At 36.6% G+C, this 16,132-nt stretch overlaps 1 protein-coding gene across 2 annotated transcripts in view; it reads right to left on the bottom strand.

The window, feature by feature from the left end:
• The window catches only part of JCHAIN (joining chain of multimeric IgA and IgM), a 34,982-nt gene extending 19,301 nt beyond the window's left edge, over nucleotides 1–15,681 (bottom strand). Inside the window, exon 1 of one of the 2 annotated variants that reach the window (XM_033412491.2) lies at nucleotides 15,458–15,681. In XM_033412491.2, the coding sequence (XP_033268382.1) occupies nucleotides 15,458–15,485 (28 nt within the window). In that variant the 5' untranslated portion in view covers nucleotides 15,486–15,681. Of the gene's footprint in view, nucleotides 1–14,917; nucleotides 15,039–15,457 lie in introns of those variants that run through there. The other variant, XM_049709605.1, reaches the window with a different exon arrangement.
• Nucleotides 15,682–16,132: the final 451 nt, after the last annotated feature.

Raw genomic sequence — 16,132 nt, 5'->3', positions numbered from 1 at the left:
TTAACCCTGGATCTACTTTGTAGATTAAGAATTAAATGATGGCCTCACATTTTGCATATTATTACAGGTTAAGCAAATGCTTAGAATTAAGGGCAGAATTAAGAATACTAAATTTATTTCCAAAATTAATTTCTAATCTTTAAAAGTCTATATAAATGCATTTTAATGATTATACATTTATGCAAACTATTTTGTGTTCCTCTTTGTCACTGGTATATTTTATACACCAATTTCCAAAAATTGATATAGAACACATGTTAACCTTTGAAGTAGTTATGTAATATTCCATAATGTCGATATACTATGGTTTGTCACATAGTCTCTACTACCCCATTTGGAGTTATTTCATTTACTATTATAGGCATACGTCAGAGATATTGCAGGTTTGGTCCCAGACCACTGCAATAAAGTGAATATTGCAATAAAGTGAGTCATATGAATGTTTTGGTTTCCCAGTGCATATAAAAGTTATGTTTATACTATAGTCTATTTAGTGTGCAATAACATTATGTCTAAAAAAAAAAAGTACTAACCTTAATTTAAAAGTACTTTAGGGACTTCCTGGTGGTCCAGTGGTTAAGATGAGCATGGGTTCAATCCCTGCTCAGGGAACTAAGAGCCCACATGCCATGTGGTGCAGCCAGAAAAATTTTTTTTAAAAAAGTACTTTATGCTAAAAAAAAAAATACTAAACATCATTTGAGCCTTCAGCAAGTTGTAATTTTGCTGGTGGAGAGTTTGAAATAGTCAAAGAATTATCAAAATGTGACACAAAGACATAAAATGAGCAAACATTGTTGGCACCAATAGACTTGCTCAAATGCAGGGTTACCACAAACCTTTAATTTGTAGAAAACACAAGCAAAGTGTAATAAAACAAGGTATGCCTATATATCAAAAATTACTTTTCAAAAAATGTATGTTGCCAACCTAATATGTATTTAATATGTTGTATCCTTGGTGCTAAGATACAGCTGACCGTGACTAACCTGTCCCTGCCTTCCCAGAGATTATACTCTAGTGGAGAAGACAGATGAGAAAAATAAATAAAACAATCACAGTTTGCAATAAATGCAATGAAGCAGATAAACAAAGTACAGTCTGCCCTCCACATCCACAGGTTCCACATCCGCAATCTGCAGACCCATTTTATATAAATCCCATTTCATATAAGGGACTTGAGCATCCACAGATTTTGGTATCCCCAGGGGGTCCTGGAACCAATCCCCCACGGATACCAGAGGACAACTGTAGTGTGACAGAGAGCATCTGGGGTAGGGTTGATGTAGCCTACTTTAGAAGACATACTCTGGAAAGGGCTCTCTGAAGAGGTAACATCTAAGCTGAAACAGGAGCAAGTGAGAAGAAGCCTGAACTAGCTTTCTATGCTGCTATAACAAATTATCATAAATTGAGTGGCTTAAAACAACACAAATGAATTACCTCACAGATCTTTAAGTCAGAAGTCTGGGTAAACTAATTCCTCTGCTCTGATTTCACAATGTGGAAACCTAGGTGTCAGCCAGCCTGAGTCTTAACTTATCTTGAGGCTCTGGTAGAGAATCTACGGACAAGTTCATTCAAGTTGTTGGTTGAATTCAGTCCCTTGCACTTTTAAAGCTGAGGTCCCCATTCCCTCGCCTGCTCTCAGCTGAAGTTTGTTCTCAGCTTCTAGATGCTGACAACACTCCCTGACTAGTGGTCCCCTTGATCTTCAAAGTTAGCAACAGTGGGTCAAGTCCTTCTCAAGCTTCAAATGTCTCTAACCTGGGCTTTTGCCATATCTCTCCTGCTTCCAGCTAGGGAAAGTTCTCTGCTTTTAAGGACTCATGTGATTCCATTGGGCCCAGCCAGATAATTGAGGATAATCTCCCCATTGTAAGGCCAATACCTTTAATCACATTTGAAAGTCTCTTTTGCTATGTAATGGGTAACAGATTCCAGGTGCTAGGGACTAGGGCATGAACATTTTTGAGGGGACATTATTCTGCCTTCCACAGACTCAGACAAACACTATCCCAAGAAGAAAGGAAACAGCAAGTATAAGGCCTAAGATAGGAAAGAGCTTGGCCTGCCCAGGACAATAGCAAAAAACAAACAAAAAGAACCCTGGAGCTACAGCAAAATGATGAAAGGGAAAACCATAGTAATGACACCATGCACTTCTTTATATTGATAAGAGTAACTTTTTTCCCATTTAAATTGTACAAGTTTAGAATCTATTTTGAATTTTTCTATCAATCTTAGTCATTCTAAAGCTAACAGTAGAGCATTAAGCCTCCTAACTTCTAGTCTCTTTCACTTCCCACAAAACCAAAAGTCATCAATAGTATTTTTTTTCACATCTGTATGGAGAAATTTCTTCTAACTGACATTTTTTAACCCTAAACATTTTGGTTCTTGCATACAGAATTTCTTCAAGTATTGATCTGCCTCCAATCACGGCATATGTAAAATTTATATGTAGATATCAGGAGGCAAAAACTAAATTTAAAAAGAATTCAAACTATGAGAAAGAAATTTCATCCTCAACTCTTTTAAAAATTAAAACAAACAAGAAACTGAATTATCTTTCTTTCCCAATGGCTTTCCACATAGACTTTCAGGGTAGTGTTTTGTGGTTAAATGTTTATAAGGAGAATTGCACCTGTGTTGTAGTCTGTTTTTAAATAAACTTGCACCTGCAGTGGCTTTTCACAGAATTGCTATTTGGGATACTACATATTAGTCATTTGACCATTATACAGAGCTCTTCCCTCTCACCACACTACCTTCTGGGCTGGTCCTAATTTACAAACAGCCTATCTCCAAAAATTCATTTGAAAAACAATGGTTTAGGTTTCATGATAATTTTTGAGACACAATAATAAACAAGGTTTCCAGGAAACCCCTCAAACAACAAAATACTCCTTCCAATCCATTAACTCCAGTGGTCTGGTCCCTTGCTGCTTTAAGGCAATTCTAATTTATTTTCAAGGGAGGCCTCTGCTCTAGTCAAATATGTCTGCTTTCCTTTTCCTATATATGATTTGCTAACTCCTGTTTCAGAATCTTTTTTACTCTGTTATTTCCTCACCATAAATTTCGTTTTACTTCCTGCCAATCTTTGTCAAAAATCCTAAAATTTTTTAAACTTATTTTAGTAAGTCTTCCCTGCTTCACGTCATCCCATTCTGTTCACTCCATTACTGTTTCTTCATTGCTAATAAATTCATCTTATATCTCTTTATATCATTTTACACAAGTTGGCATATTACTTTCCATTTTTATCACTCTTCTTCATATGTGTACAATTTATCTCATACTAAATTAACACTTTCAAGGGACTTCCCTGGTGGTGCAATGGTTAAGACTCTGTGTTCCCAATGCAGGCCGTCCGGGTTCAATCCCTGGTCAGGGAACTAGATCCCACATGCATGCTGCAACTAAGAGTTCGCAGGCCACAACTAAGGAGCCCACCTGCCACAACTAAGGAGCCCACATGCCGTAAGTAAGGAGCCAGCAAGCTGCAACTAAGACCCAGTGCAACCAAATAAATAAATATTTTTAAAAGAAAATAAAAAATAAATTAACACTTTCTAATAAAAACAAAAATAAACAAATGGGACCTGATGAAACTTAAAAGCTTTTGCACAGCAAAGGAAACCATAAACAAGATGAAAAGACAACCCTCAGAATGGGAGAAAATATTTGCAAATGAAGCAACTGACAAAGGATTAATCTCCAAAATATACAAGCAGCTCATGCAGCTCAATATCAAAAAAACAAACAATCCAATCCAAAAATGGGCAGAAGACCTAAATAGACATTTCTCCAAAGAAGATATACAGATTGCCAACAAACACATAAAAGGATGCTCAACATCACTAATCATTAGAGAAATGAAAATCAAAACTACAATGAGGTATCACCTTACACCGGTCAGAATGGCCATCATCAAAAAATCTACAAACAATAAATGCTGGAGAGGGTGTGGAGAAAAGGGAACCCTCTTGCACTGCTGGTGGGAATGTAAATTGATACAGCCACTGTAGAGAACAGTATAAAGGTTCCTTTAAAAACTAAAAAATAGAACTACCATATGGCCCAGCAATCCCACTCCTGGCATATACCCTGAGAAAACGACAATTCAAAAAGAGTCATTTACTAAAGAAGACATACAGGTGGCCAAGAAGCACATGGAAAGCTGCTCAACATCACTAATTATTAGAGAAATGGAAATCAAAACTACAACGAGGTATCACCTCACACCAGTTAGAATGGGCATCATCAGAAAATGTACAAACAACAAATGCTGAAGAGGGTGTGGAGAAAAGGGAACCTTCTTGCACTGTTGGTGGGAATGTAAATTGTTACAGCCACTATGGAGAACAGTATGGAGGTTCCTTAAAAAACTAAAAATAGAATTACCATATGACCCAGCAATCCCACTACTGGGCATATGCCCAGAGAAAACCGTAATTCAAAAAGACACATGCACCCCAATGTTCACTGCAGCACTATTTACAATAGCCAGGACATGGAAGCAACCTAAATGTCCATTGACAGACGAATGGATAAAGAAGTTGTGGTACGTATATACGATGAAATATTACTCAGCCATAAAAAGGAACACAATTGGGTCATTTGTAGAGATGTGGATGGATCTAGAAACTGTCATACAGAGTGAAGTAAGTCAGAAAGAGAAAAACAAATATCGTATATTTGTTAATATACAAATCGTATATTAACGCATATATGTGGAACCTAGAAAAATGGTACAGATGAATCGGTTTGCAGGGCAGAAATTGAGACACAGATGAAGAGAACAAACGTATGGACACCAAGGGGGGAAAGTGGCGGGTGGTGGTGTGATGAATTGAGAGATTGGGATTGACATATATACATTAATATGTATAAAATGGATAACTAATAAGAACCTGCTGTATAAAAAAATAAATTAAATCAAATTCAAAAAAAATTTTTTAAATAAGAGTCATGTACCACAATGTTCATTGCAGCACTATTTACAATAGCCAGGGTATGCAAGCAACCTAAGTGTCCACTGACAGATAAATGGATAAAGAAGATGTGGCACATATATATATATACAATGGAATATTACTTAGCCATAAAAAGAAAGAAACGAAATTGAGTTATTTGTAGTGAGGTGGATGGACCTAGAGTCTGTCATACAGAGTGAAGTAAGTCAGAAAGAGAAAAACAAATACCATATGCTGGCACATATATATGGAATCTAAAAATAAAACAGTTCTGATGAACCTAGGGGCAGGACAGGAATAAAGACGCAGACGTAGAGAATGGACTTGGGAATGGGAGAGGGGGAAGAGTAAGCGGGGAAGAAGTGAGAGAGTGGCATGGACATATATACACTACCAAATGTAAAATAGATAGCTAGCGGGAAGCAACCGCATAGCACAGGGAGATCAGCTCGGTGCTTTGTGACCACCTAGAAGGGTGGGATAGGGAGGGTGGGAGGGAGACACAAGAGGGAGGGGAGGGCTTCCCTGGTGGCGCAGTGGTTGAGAGTCTGCCTGCCGATGCAGGGGACGCAAGTTCGTGCCCCAGTCCGGGAAGATCCCACATGCCGCGGAGCGGCTGGGCCCGTGAGCCATGGCCGCTAAGCCTGCGCATGTGGAGCCTGTGCTCTGCAACGGAGAGGCATAGCTGATTCACTTTGTTATACAGCAGAAACTAACACACATTGTAAAGCAATTATACTCCAATAAAGATGTTTTAAAAAAGTAAAAATAAATAAACACTTTCTAGATGCAGAGAGGGGTTCATAAAGAGCAGTAGCAATTGGCACCCCATTAAAAGGATATAAGGAAGTACCAAAACGGAATTATAAAGACTCAGTTAGGAAAATGGTTAAGAAAATAAAATTTTTCTTGTTCCTAACTCTTTTACTCAGTTTTTACATCATATTTAAGTGCCATACTAAGTCTGTTTTCCCCAATAACAAGGAGAAAGCATAAATCCATAGTGAGGAATATCCAAAGAAATTTTTTTAAATATCTGATGCATTCTTTCAAGACTATTATATAATTCTTTTGTATTTCTCTCAGAGTTTCAAATAAGTTGCTTTGGCCCAAAATATGTGCAATAATTGATTATTCCCGGCTAATTTTTTTATAGCACCAATGTTTATTACAGCAGCAATAGGAAATTAATATAGCTATCTTTTTGGCTCATAATTTCCTCATATAATTGGAGGCAACCACATATTTTTATTTTAAAAATTTAAAAATAAATTTCAAATTTATTTTCTCTTTATGATACTGAAATAAAGTTGCCATTATAGCAAATGTGTATATGTGGCCTGCAAGACCAATGCTTACCTGGCCCTTAATTCAAATGATCATTCATTCATTCATTTTTCTTTCTCTCAAGTATCTATTGGCATCAACTCTATGTGGCAGGGATACAAGTGAACAAAATAGGTAAGACCCTTGATCAAATGGGTTTACATGATGACAAGTACAAAGTGCGATAGGAGCACAGATGTTGGGAGAGAGGTAGGCAGGGTCAAGGAAAGGTTCCCAGAGGAAGCAATATCTACACTGAGATTGAAAGATGAGTAGAAGTAGGGCAAAAATGGGAGGACTATGGTCTAGGAATAAATAAAACATTGACAATTTGGAGTTGAGAGAAAACATGACTATTGAAGGAAATGAAAGTTCAGTACGGCAGTATGAGTCCAGAGACCATATATTTCATATGTTTCAACACACTTACCCTTAAGCACCTACTACAGTGCTGTGTGCTGTGCAAAATTAAAATAGTTTACATGGATGTAAACTTAGCATTATTGTATGATATGGTTGTAGAGTAATGATTTTGTATAGATAACTATATTATACTTGATTATTAAATATCTTCATTCAATTCAGCTCTTTAGCAACAAGAAACAAATTTTAAATATAACATCACAATATTATCAGTGATTTATACTTATATGAAAGGAAACAAGTAATGTGTTCACTGTTACTTTAAATATTGCATAATAGAACATTAATTGTACAGTTAGTAATCACAACGTGAAGTAATGCTCTGATACGGCAATCAGTGTAAACAAAAATAAGTTGAAGTAAACAAAGTAATTTATAGTGAATAAACAATTTTACCAAAATCATAGAAGAAAAAAAACAACACAGAATAAACCTGCCCAAAAATAATCAATGAAGGAACAATAGATCAATCTCTGAATGATATCCTCTAATTATACTTTATGACTATATTTGCCTGTACTCTGAACAAATCTACTCAATTCATGCTTTCCCAGGCCCTAAAATAAAACTGGAGAGATGCAATATGGCTGATGCCTCCTGATTCTCCTATTTTTCTGCCATTATATTGGCTGAAATTGATACCATATCTCTGAGTAATCTTACTCTATAAATCTGAGGGTTCAAGTTTTTTCAGTACGTATTGAAACAGAAATGCATATGTCTCTGGGCATAAGTTTTTCATTGTGATAAAATGTAGACTAAGAGACAGTATAATAAAATAGTTTTAAAAAAATAACTTCAGATTGAGACAGACTTGGGTTTAACAACCAGTTTTATAACCTCAGGCAAATTACTTCACATCTCTGAGCCTCATCTGTGAAAAGAGGATAATAATGGTACCCTCATCATAGATATATTGTGAGAATTAAATATGATAATATACTTAAGACACCTAGTAGAGTGCCTGATATGTAATTAGTATCTCCCCAAATATTCAATGTTATTGACAACAGCAAGTGGAGAAAGCCCAGACAGGGACTAAAACTTCTGAACATGATAAAAATGAGAGATGAGCACACATGAAAGCTTTATTCAGATGTATTTTTTGTTATTGTTGTTTTTAGTAATTTTTCATGGCTTAGTTTTACAGGGTAAGTTTAGAGGTCTTAAACTTGAATAGGTTTAAAATTACATACTTAATTGCATGTAGCTCATTTATTAATCCAAACCTTTTAAATTTCACACTTGATGATAGTCTTATAACTGTAGTGGCAGGCAGGTAGTATATCCCTTCTGTTCAACTAATTCATGCACGCTAGCTACTTAGGTAAAAACAACTCCAAACCATATTTTGTTTTTTAGTTAAATAGCAAATATAGTCTCATGTTCCAGCTAAATGTGGAAGACACCCAAATCTCTTGCCCTAGTTCATATTCTCCCCCCAAGCTTCAGAACCATATATCCTACTGTCTAGAAGAGATTAGACACTTAAACCCCTTCACAGACACCTCAAAGGCACAATGTCCAAAACTTATTTTTCTGTTTCCTCACCCCTGCTAACCTCTTTCCTCCTGAGTTTTCTTAGTGGAGGGTACCATCATCCACTCAGTTGTCCAAGAAAACCTGTGAGTCACTTTAACTCCTCACCTCCTCATCCTTAATCAGACACTGAGTCCTGTAATACCATCGCGTAAATAGCTGTTAATCTGTGTACCTCTTATATTTTTGTTTCCAGGGCCCTAGTTTAGACACTAAAATTCTTCACCTAGATGACTGTAACAGCCTCATACTAACTTCCTCTCTATAATCTTACCTCTTCCCGTCAATCCTCTAATCTTGTCCTGTTTAAAACCCCCCAATGGTTCCCCTTTGCTCCTAGCATAAAGTCTAAGTTATCTCTTAATATCAAAAATAGATATAGATCAGTCACATTTTCAGACTCATTAAATTTTTAAGTTATTTTTACTAACTTCTAATACCTTATTGAAATTTAAGAGAACTCAATTTAACTCTCATTATTTGATTAGCTATTATCGGTACTTACTATGTAACTGTATCAGATATTATAAAGGTTACAGAGATGAATGGTGATATATCTGGCAGAAAATATAAAACAAGTATATAAATAGTCTCAACACAATGGAGAAAATGTTTTAAAACCCCAAAATAGGACCTACGTACACATTTTTCCAAAGAATTCATACAGATGGCCAACAGGCATATGAAAGGATTCTCAACATCGCTAATTATTAGAGAAATGCAAATCAAAACCACAATTAGGTGTCACCTCACACCAGTCAGAATGGCTACCATCAAAAAGTTTACAAATAAATGCTGGAGAGGGTGTGGAGAAAAGGGAACACTGTAGGTAGGAATGTAAATTGGGGTAGCCACCATGGAAAACAGTATGGAGGTTCCTAAAAAAACTAAAAATAGAGCTACCATTGGATCCAGCAATCCCACTCCTGGGTATATACCCAGAAAAGATGAACATCCTAATTTGAAAAGATACAATCACCCCAATGTTCATACCAGCACTACTTAACAATAGCCAAGACACGGAAACAACCCAAGTGCCCATCAGCAGACAACTGGCTTAAGAAGATGTGGTGTGTGGTGTGGTGTGGTGTGTGTGTGTGTGTGTAGACACACCCACAGTGGAATAGTATGCAGCCATAAAAAAGAATGAAATATTCCCATTTGCAGCAACATGGATGGACCTAGAGAATGTTACACGTAGTGAAGTGAGTCAGTCAGAGACATACAAATACTATATGACATCACTTGTATGTAGAATCTAAAAAATAATACAAATGAATCTATATACAAAACAGAAACAGACTCACAGACATAGAAAGCAAGCTTATGGTTACCAAAGGGGAGAGGGAGAGAGGGACAAATTAGTAGTATGGGATTAACAGATACAAACGACTATAAATAAAAGAGATAAGCAATAAGGATTTACTGCATGGTACAAGGAATTATATTCAATATCTTGTACTAACATATAATGGAATATAATCTGAAAAAAATAACTGAATCACTTTGCTGTATACATGAAACTAACACAATAATGTAAGTCAACTATACTTCCATTTAAAAAAAAAATCCTAACATAGGAAGAGTTAAAGGGCTATTAGATGCCAAAGGAAGGAAACATATCAGAGAATACAGCCTTGAGAAGATATGATTTTAGCTGGGCCTTGAAGGCCATCTAAGAATTGAGATGTGGGGCAGCATAAGCAAAAGCCAAGGGAAGGAAATCTTAAAAAGAGAAAAAGAACAATGTGCATTTTAGTTTTAACTACAATGTAGAGTTCCTCAATGAAAGTAGTAGGACAGCAGCTAGAAAAATAAGTTGGGGCCAGATATAGGCAGGCCATGAATATTAGGATAAGAGGGCTTTATACTGTAGAGAATGAGGGCTGACTAAAGAGAAAAAAATTACATGAACTGTTTCAAAAGACCTTCACCATCAAAGTACAATTATCACTGAATCAACAGTTATCTGTATAATTGTATCTACAAGGTTCCTCATGACAAGAAAAAACAAAAAGGGGTTAAAATAATGTTTAGAAAATAATTGTGCAGTATTTAGTTGAATTAGAGTTTGGAAGAGAAAGTAGTGTCACAATTTCATTAAATTCTTCATTTTGTAATTAAAACTACCAAACCGAGTCATTTTTAATTAAAAGCTTACAAGGGTTCATATGCTTATCTCATACTTCAGTATAAGTTCTATATTTTACTTCCAAATCACGTTTAGGATTTTTGTGTCTTTAAATAGATACACACCCTAGTTGCAAAAAGAATCAATAACTTACTGGTTTCAGAGTAAGTGGTTTCTGACAGAAATGAAAGCAGATGGCAACTATGCTTCATCTTTTCTATTTTCTTTCTTACACCTAAAAATAATCCTTCTTTTTTTGTACCTAAAAGTAGTTCAAGGAGTTTCCGTGAGGTATATTAAATTATCTAAATAGGTTGATCACTTTTAACACCAAGAATACATCTTCCCATTATTACTCTCATATCAAATTATTTTAACTATTATTACTTCTTCTGAACATTAAACAAAAAAAAAACACTACTTCTTTGACAAATTCAGTCATCATAACCTAGTCTGTGACACTGGGATGAAAGGCAAATACACATTTAATTATTAGCTTAAGTTCACAAAAGCCATATATCAAATATTTCAGTTTTTAAAAGTTACTTAAAAAAAAAACAAAAAACAAACCTGTGCTGATGACCAGAGCAGTACAAAAGACATTGCAATTCATTGTTAAAGGCTACTATTTTGTATGCTGACACTGCGTTTAGAAACATATTTTCTCAAATACTGGCCTAGATTCTAGGGATTTAAAAAATAACAGCTTGGATCCAGCCTTAATGGGGCTTATACACTTAATGGAGGGAAAGCAGTAAGTATAAATAGAGATCTGAAGCATGGAAATGCAAAAGAGGAAGTTCTTCATCCTGTCTGAGGAGACAAGGAAAGGCTTTTAAGGTGACATTTAAAATTAGTTTTGGAATTCCCTGGTGGTCCAATGGTTACGACTCCGAGGTTCCAATTCAGGGGACATGGGATGGATCCCTGTTCAGGAAATTAAGCTCCCACGTGGCCAAAAAAAACTAGCCTTAAATGATGAGTAAGAATTCTCTAGAAAGCATAGAAGAAAACAACATGTGTAAAGGAAAGGCAGCAAGAAAAAGCATAGCCTGTACCAGGTTAAGGAGGAACCTGGTAGATACAATTATTTTTATATTAATTATTGATACAATGATAACTGTAGTTTTGATGGTGAAGCTTTTTGAAACACAACCCACATAAATTTTTTTTCTAGTCAGCCCTCAGTTGCTATACAATAAAGGCTTTAGCTCTTAGCCTAATATATACATCTATTGTACATATGTTGTGTACATATACAAGGCTATGCCGTACATAGTAGCAGTGAGAGTGTGGTAGGAGGTAAAGCTTAAGCTGTATGCAGGAGTCAGGTCATAAGGAATATAAACTTGATCCTATAGATGTTGGGAAGCTTTTAAAGGACTTTAAGTTAGAGACATATATGGTCATTTTTTGTCGGCTTATTTGTTTTGTTTTTTGTTTTGTTTTCCTTATTTTTAATTGAACCTCAGATGCAAACAGTTAATCATTCTCCTCAGTTCCTGGCACATTATCATTATTGGTCCATGGAAAGTATTGATACCTCTCCTATTTCCTCTAATCTCCAAGCCTCATCCCATTCTTTGCTCCTCCATAAGCAATTGTTCTTTTGTAGTTAATGCACATTATTTTGTTTATATATGTTCTTACAAAATGTGTGCTGCTGTATTGTTGTACACATTGTATTACATATCTCATTTTTTTTACTTTTGTTCTTAAGCACATTGCTTTTAAGATCCATTCATGTTGATATGTGGATATATAATCCACTTTCCAATTATTGCATAGTTAAGATGACCATATACTTTATCATCTAAATCATAAAAGTAAAAGGGTTGCTATTAATAATTACACTAGAATAACAAGTTCAACAAGACTGTACTAAGCAAACTAAGCTGTATGGTCACTTTATGCTCCTAAATTCCATGCTGTTCACCCATGACATTTATTGATCTGCTCTTCCAGGGATGGACATCCAGGTTGTCTCCAACACCCTGCTATCAATAATAGCTTTTCAAACAGCCTCATACAGGTCCCATTATGGACCTGTGTGAGAATTTAACCAAAAAGATGTCTGTAGTGATTTGCAACTTTTTTACATAAGGAAGTATGAGAACACTGAAAAGATGAGCAAAGAAACAGAGGAGGAAATCGCAAAGCAACGTCTGGGGAATAAAGAGTGGTAGAGCATTTAAGTTAGAATGGAAGATTTTAGTAGGGAGGTAATGAAAGGTATGGCGAGAAAGGTTGCTTTGAGGCAAAACTGTGGGAGGGCCCTGTATGTTGTGAACTTTATCTTGACAGTAATGGAGAGTCATTGAAGCATTTTGAGCAAGGGTGTGGGATGAGGGAAATGGTATTCTAGGAAGATTTACCTGATGATGCTGAATCAAATGTATAGCAGAGACTGGAAATGAAAAGACCTATTAAGGGAATATTTGAAAGCCAATATAGTACAGTAGTTAGCTATAGTATAGTGTGAATTCCAAAGCCAGACTGTCTGGGTTCAAATCTAGTTCTACCATTTACCAGTCTTAAGACCTCGTTTAAACTCCATGTGCCTCAGTTTCCTAAATTAGAGATTATCACAGTACTTCCTCATAGGGTTAAATGTCAAGAGCTTATAACAGTACTGGAACATAATAACTACTCTCAATGTTAGCTATTATTATTGCTGCAAGTCCAGAAGAAACTGAGATCAGTTTAAGCTAATCTGGTGGTAGAATATCTTAAACAACTTGAACTCATTCCCTGAAGAAAGTATCCTAATACCACCTAGTGTGTCATTCATGAACCCCACCTCTACAGTAAGAAAATCCTACAAGAGGCTTAGAATAAGGCAAAAAGGGTATTCTAAAGAAAACGAAAAAAAAGAAAAGAAACCTGTTGGCTCTCATTATGTGTAGTGTGCTAACTCCTGAGCAGGCATCACAATAATGTAATAAAGATTCAAGTTGATAATACATTATAGTTGCCACAAAAATAATGGTTAAATGTTATTTAATATTTGTGCATTTTCTCTGGGGACTCTGTTTTTCTTTTTAATTGGCATAGGCTTATAACATAATAAAGCATTAATCTGTCTTTCCAGCAATACATTTTTTTTTTTTTTTTTTTTGGCGGTGCGGCATGCCGGATCTTAGTTCCCCAAACAGGGATCAAACCCGCGCCCCCTGCAGTGGAAGTGATCAGTCCCAACCACTGGACCACCAGGTAAGTCACGGCAATACAAATTTTTAAGAAAACAATTTCCTCAACAAATGGCAAATAATTCCAAGAATAGGCTATGGAAGATTAGACTATGGGAGCTGCTGGAATGGAAGAACTAACTTCTGAACTGTTCATCAAAAAGATCTGAGAATGTTAGAATACAACACTCTCTGAATATGCACTGGTTACTGCAACTTTATTTTAAATAGTTAGGAAATGTAATGTATAGTATAAACCAAATAATATTAGAGGAATGTGATCATTCCATTAAAAATATCCAAAATATTTTTCTACCTTCTCTATAACAGTATACGCATTTTGTTAAGTATGACTACAAATTCTCAAATAATTAGCAATAAAAATGAACAGAAAAATTGAGATTTACATGCCTAAGTAAAACTTAATGCTTACATATAATGTAAATTTAATACATTTAAAGCATGGATCTAATCACAGTCCCAGCTTAAATGCAACATTCTTTAAGCAACATTTCCAGAACAAAATCCAGAGACGATCTCTCACCTCTGATCTCTCACAGCGCTGGGTTTACCTCGCACTGCCTTGTATTTTAGTATAATCTGTATGCATGTCTTCTTTTCTACCTGATTAGAAGAGACTGTGGCTAATTCACCTTTAGATCTACTACAGCATGTAGCATTCTGCTACAATTAATAAGCAGTTAATATCTGAATGACAAAACCTATTAAAATTTACATTCAAAAATGAATTCTGGGCTTACCATCAGAACATAAGACTTTTACCCACACCTTTTCTATTGTTTAAATTGTATTTTCTAAAATCTTGTAAAGGTTTTTTAATGCTTAAGATAACTTTTAACACTTTAAAAATATTTAGTTCAAAATACCATTTTTCTAAAAAATTGTACTATTTTTCATAACCTAATGACACTCCACTTTCTGCAAAGAACTTGTATGTCGCCATTAATTTTAGCAACTTATCAAAAGTTCAGCTTTCAACTACCCACATCTGAAGGTGTCATAATACCTAACATATATAATGAACATGAACCTATCATATGTAATGTCTGAAAACTTAAACCCTGAATTACTCTAAGATTGCAGGGCAGTCCTTTCACACTTCTAGTCCTAGAAATACTTCTAAAGACAAATTTGACTGATTTTTCCCTTATTACCCCCCTCCTCTTCAAACACTTTCATCTGAGCTCTTGGTTTCTTTCATCCACCCAGCTTAGCCTATGCTCTGGAAAAGGTCTGAAACTCATTCACATTGAATTAGCAAAGGACTGATAACAGCTGAATGTGAGGGCCTGGTGTGGGAGCCCTACCCCAGGTTTCTGTGCTTGATTTGCTAATGTAACCTTCCCAAGTCTTTGTTTCCACATGTATACAATGAAGATACTGGAATGGGAATTCATGACTCCTAAAATCCATTCCAGCTCAGGTTATCTCCCTTAAGGATGTTCGCAGCCTTATGCATTATTCATTCCCTCCGTTTATTGGAGCACCTGAAACAGATAATCAAATACTGCAATTTCAATACTTATTCATTAAACAAATCTTCATTGAACACTTACTCTGTGCCAGACACTGTATTGCGTGCTTGCAATATCACAGTTAGTTGAGGTCTACTAGGTGATACAGAAGAACTGAGGAAAAGACTAAGGGAATTAAAGACGAGATCAAAGAGGTGATGCTTAGACTGTCTCTTCAATACAGCAGAAATTTCCCGTATTTGGGGGGGGAGTACTCAACACTTTAGTGTTTAGTAAAGGGGGATGGATGGCGTGTACAAAAAGCGATGTAAAAAGGCAGGTTGAGTATTTTCAGCAGCTGGGTAACACAGGACAAGTGTTCCCTGTACTCACCCCAATTATAATCAGGCACGTTTTGCATGATGACTTGATTAACACGTGCCCCCAGCTAGACCACAAGTTCCACCACTGCAGGAACAGCGTCTGCTTTCGCCCACCACTGTTCTCCCAAAGCCTAGCACGCTGCCCTGTGCTTATTAAGTGTCGAACAATTCATGAAGCGTCCGCCCTTGAGGGTTAAAATGTGCCATTTCCAAAATATCTTGAAGAATGAACCTCTTCCACTAAAAAGGCAGAGAAATCGCGGTGCCTTCTGCAGCCTACTTGAGCTTCTCGGAAAGAAGCGAACTCTAGAGCGCGGCTCTGCCTTCCCACCGTCACCCCTCAGAAACTCCTCAGGGACACAAATCCCATGAAGTCGCCGAGCCCTGCGGAAAGGGAGCTGAAGGCGGGCTACCACCCGCCCGGCGGCCCGGCCTGCGCTTTCCCGGACGCCCGCGCCAGGATTCCAGAGCGCAGTGGCGCCGCTGCCGCCTCAGGCTACGGGGCCCAGAAATGTCATATTTGGACGTTGCTGAGACAACAATAACCTGATTAACTTCCAGACGGATAGGCAGAGAAGATAAAACAATTCCAGTAAACAAGGAAATCTTCTACACTTGGACTCGGCTCCAGGCCGGTGACAACCGGTACGGAAGCAGGACAACTCACCGCACCGCCCCGGGACCT

Source organism: Orcinus orca, chromosome 4 (genome assembly GCF_937001465.1).
Source record: "Orcinus orca chromosome 4, mOrcOrc1.1, whole genome shotgun sequence".
Lineage (NCBI taxonomy): Eukaryota > Metazoa > Chordata > Mammalia > Artiodactyla > Delphinidae > Orcinus > Orcinus orca.
Note: the sequence above shows the minus strand (reverse complement) of the source record. Positions and strands in the feature narration are given on the sequence as shown.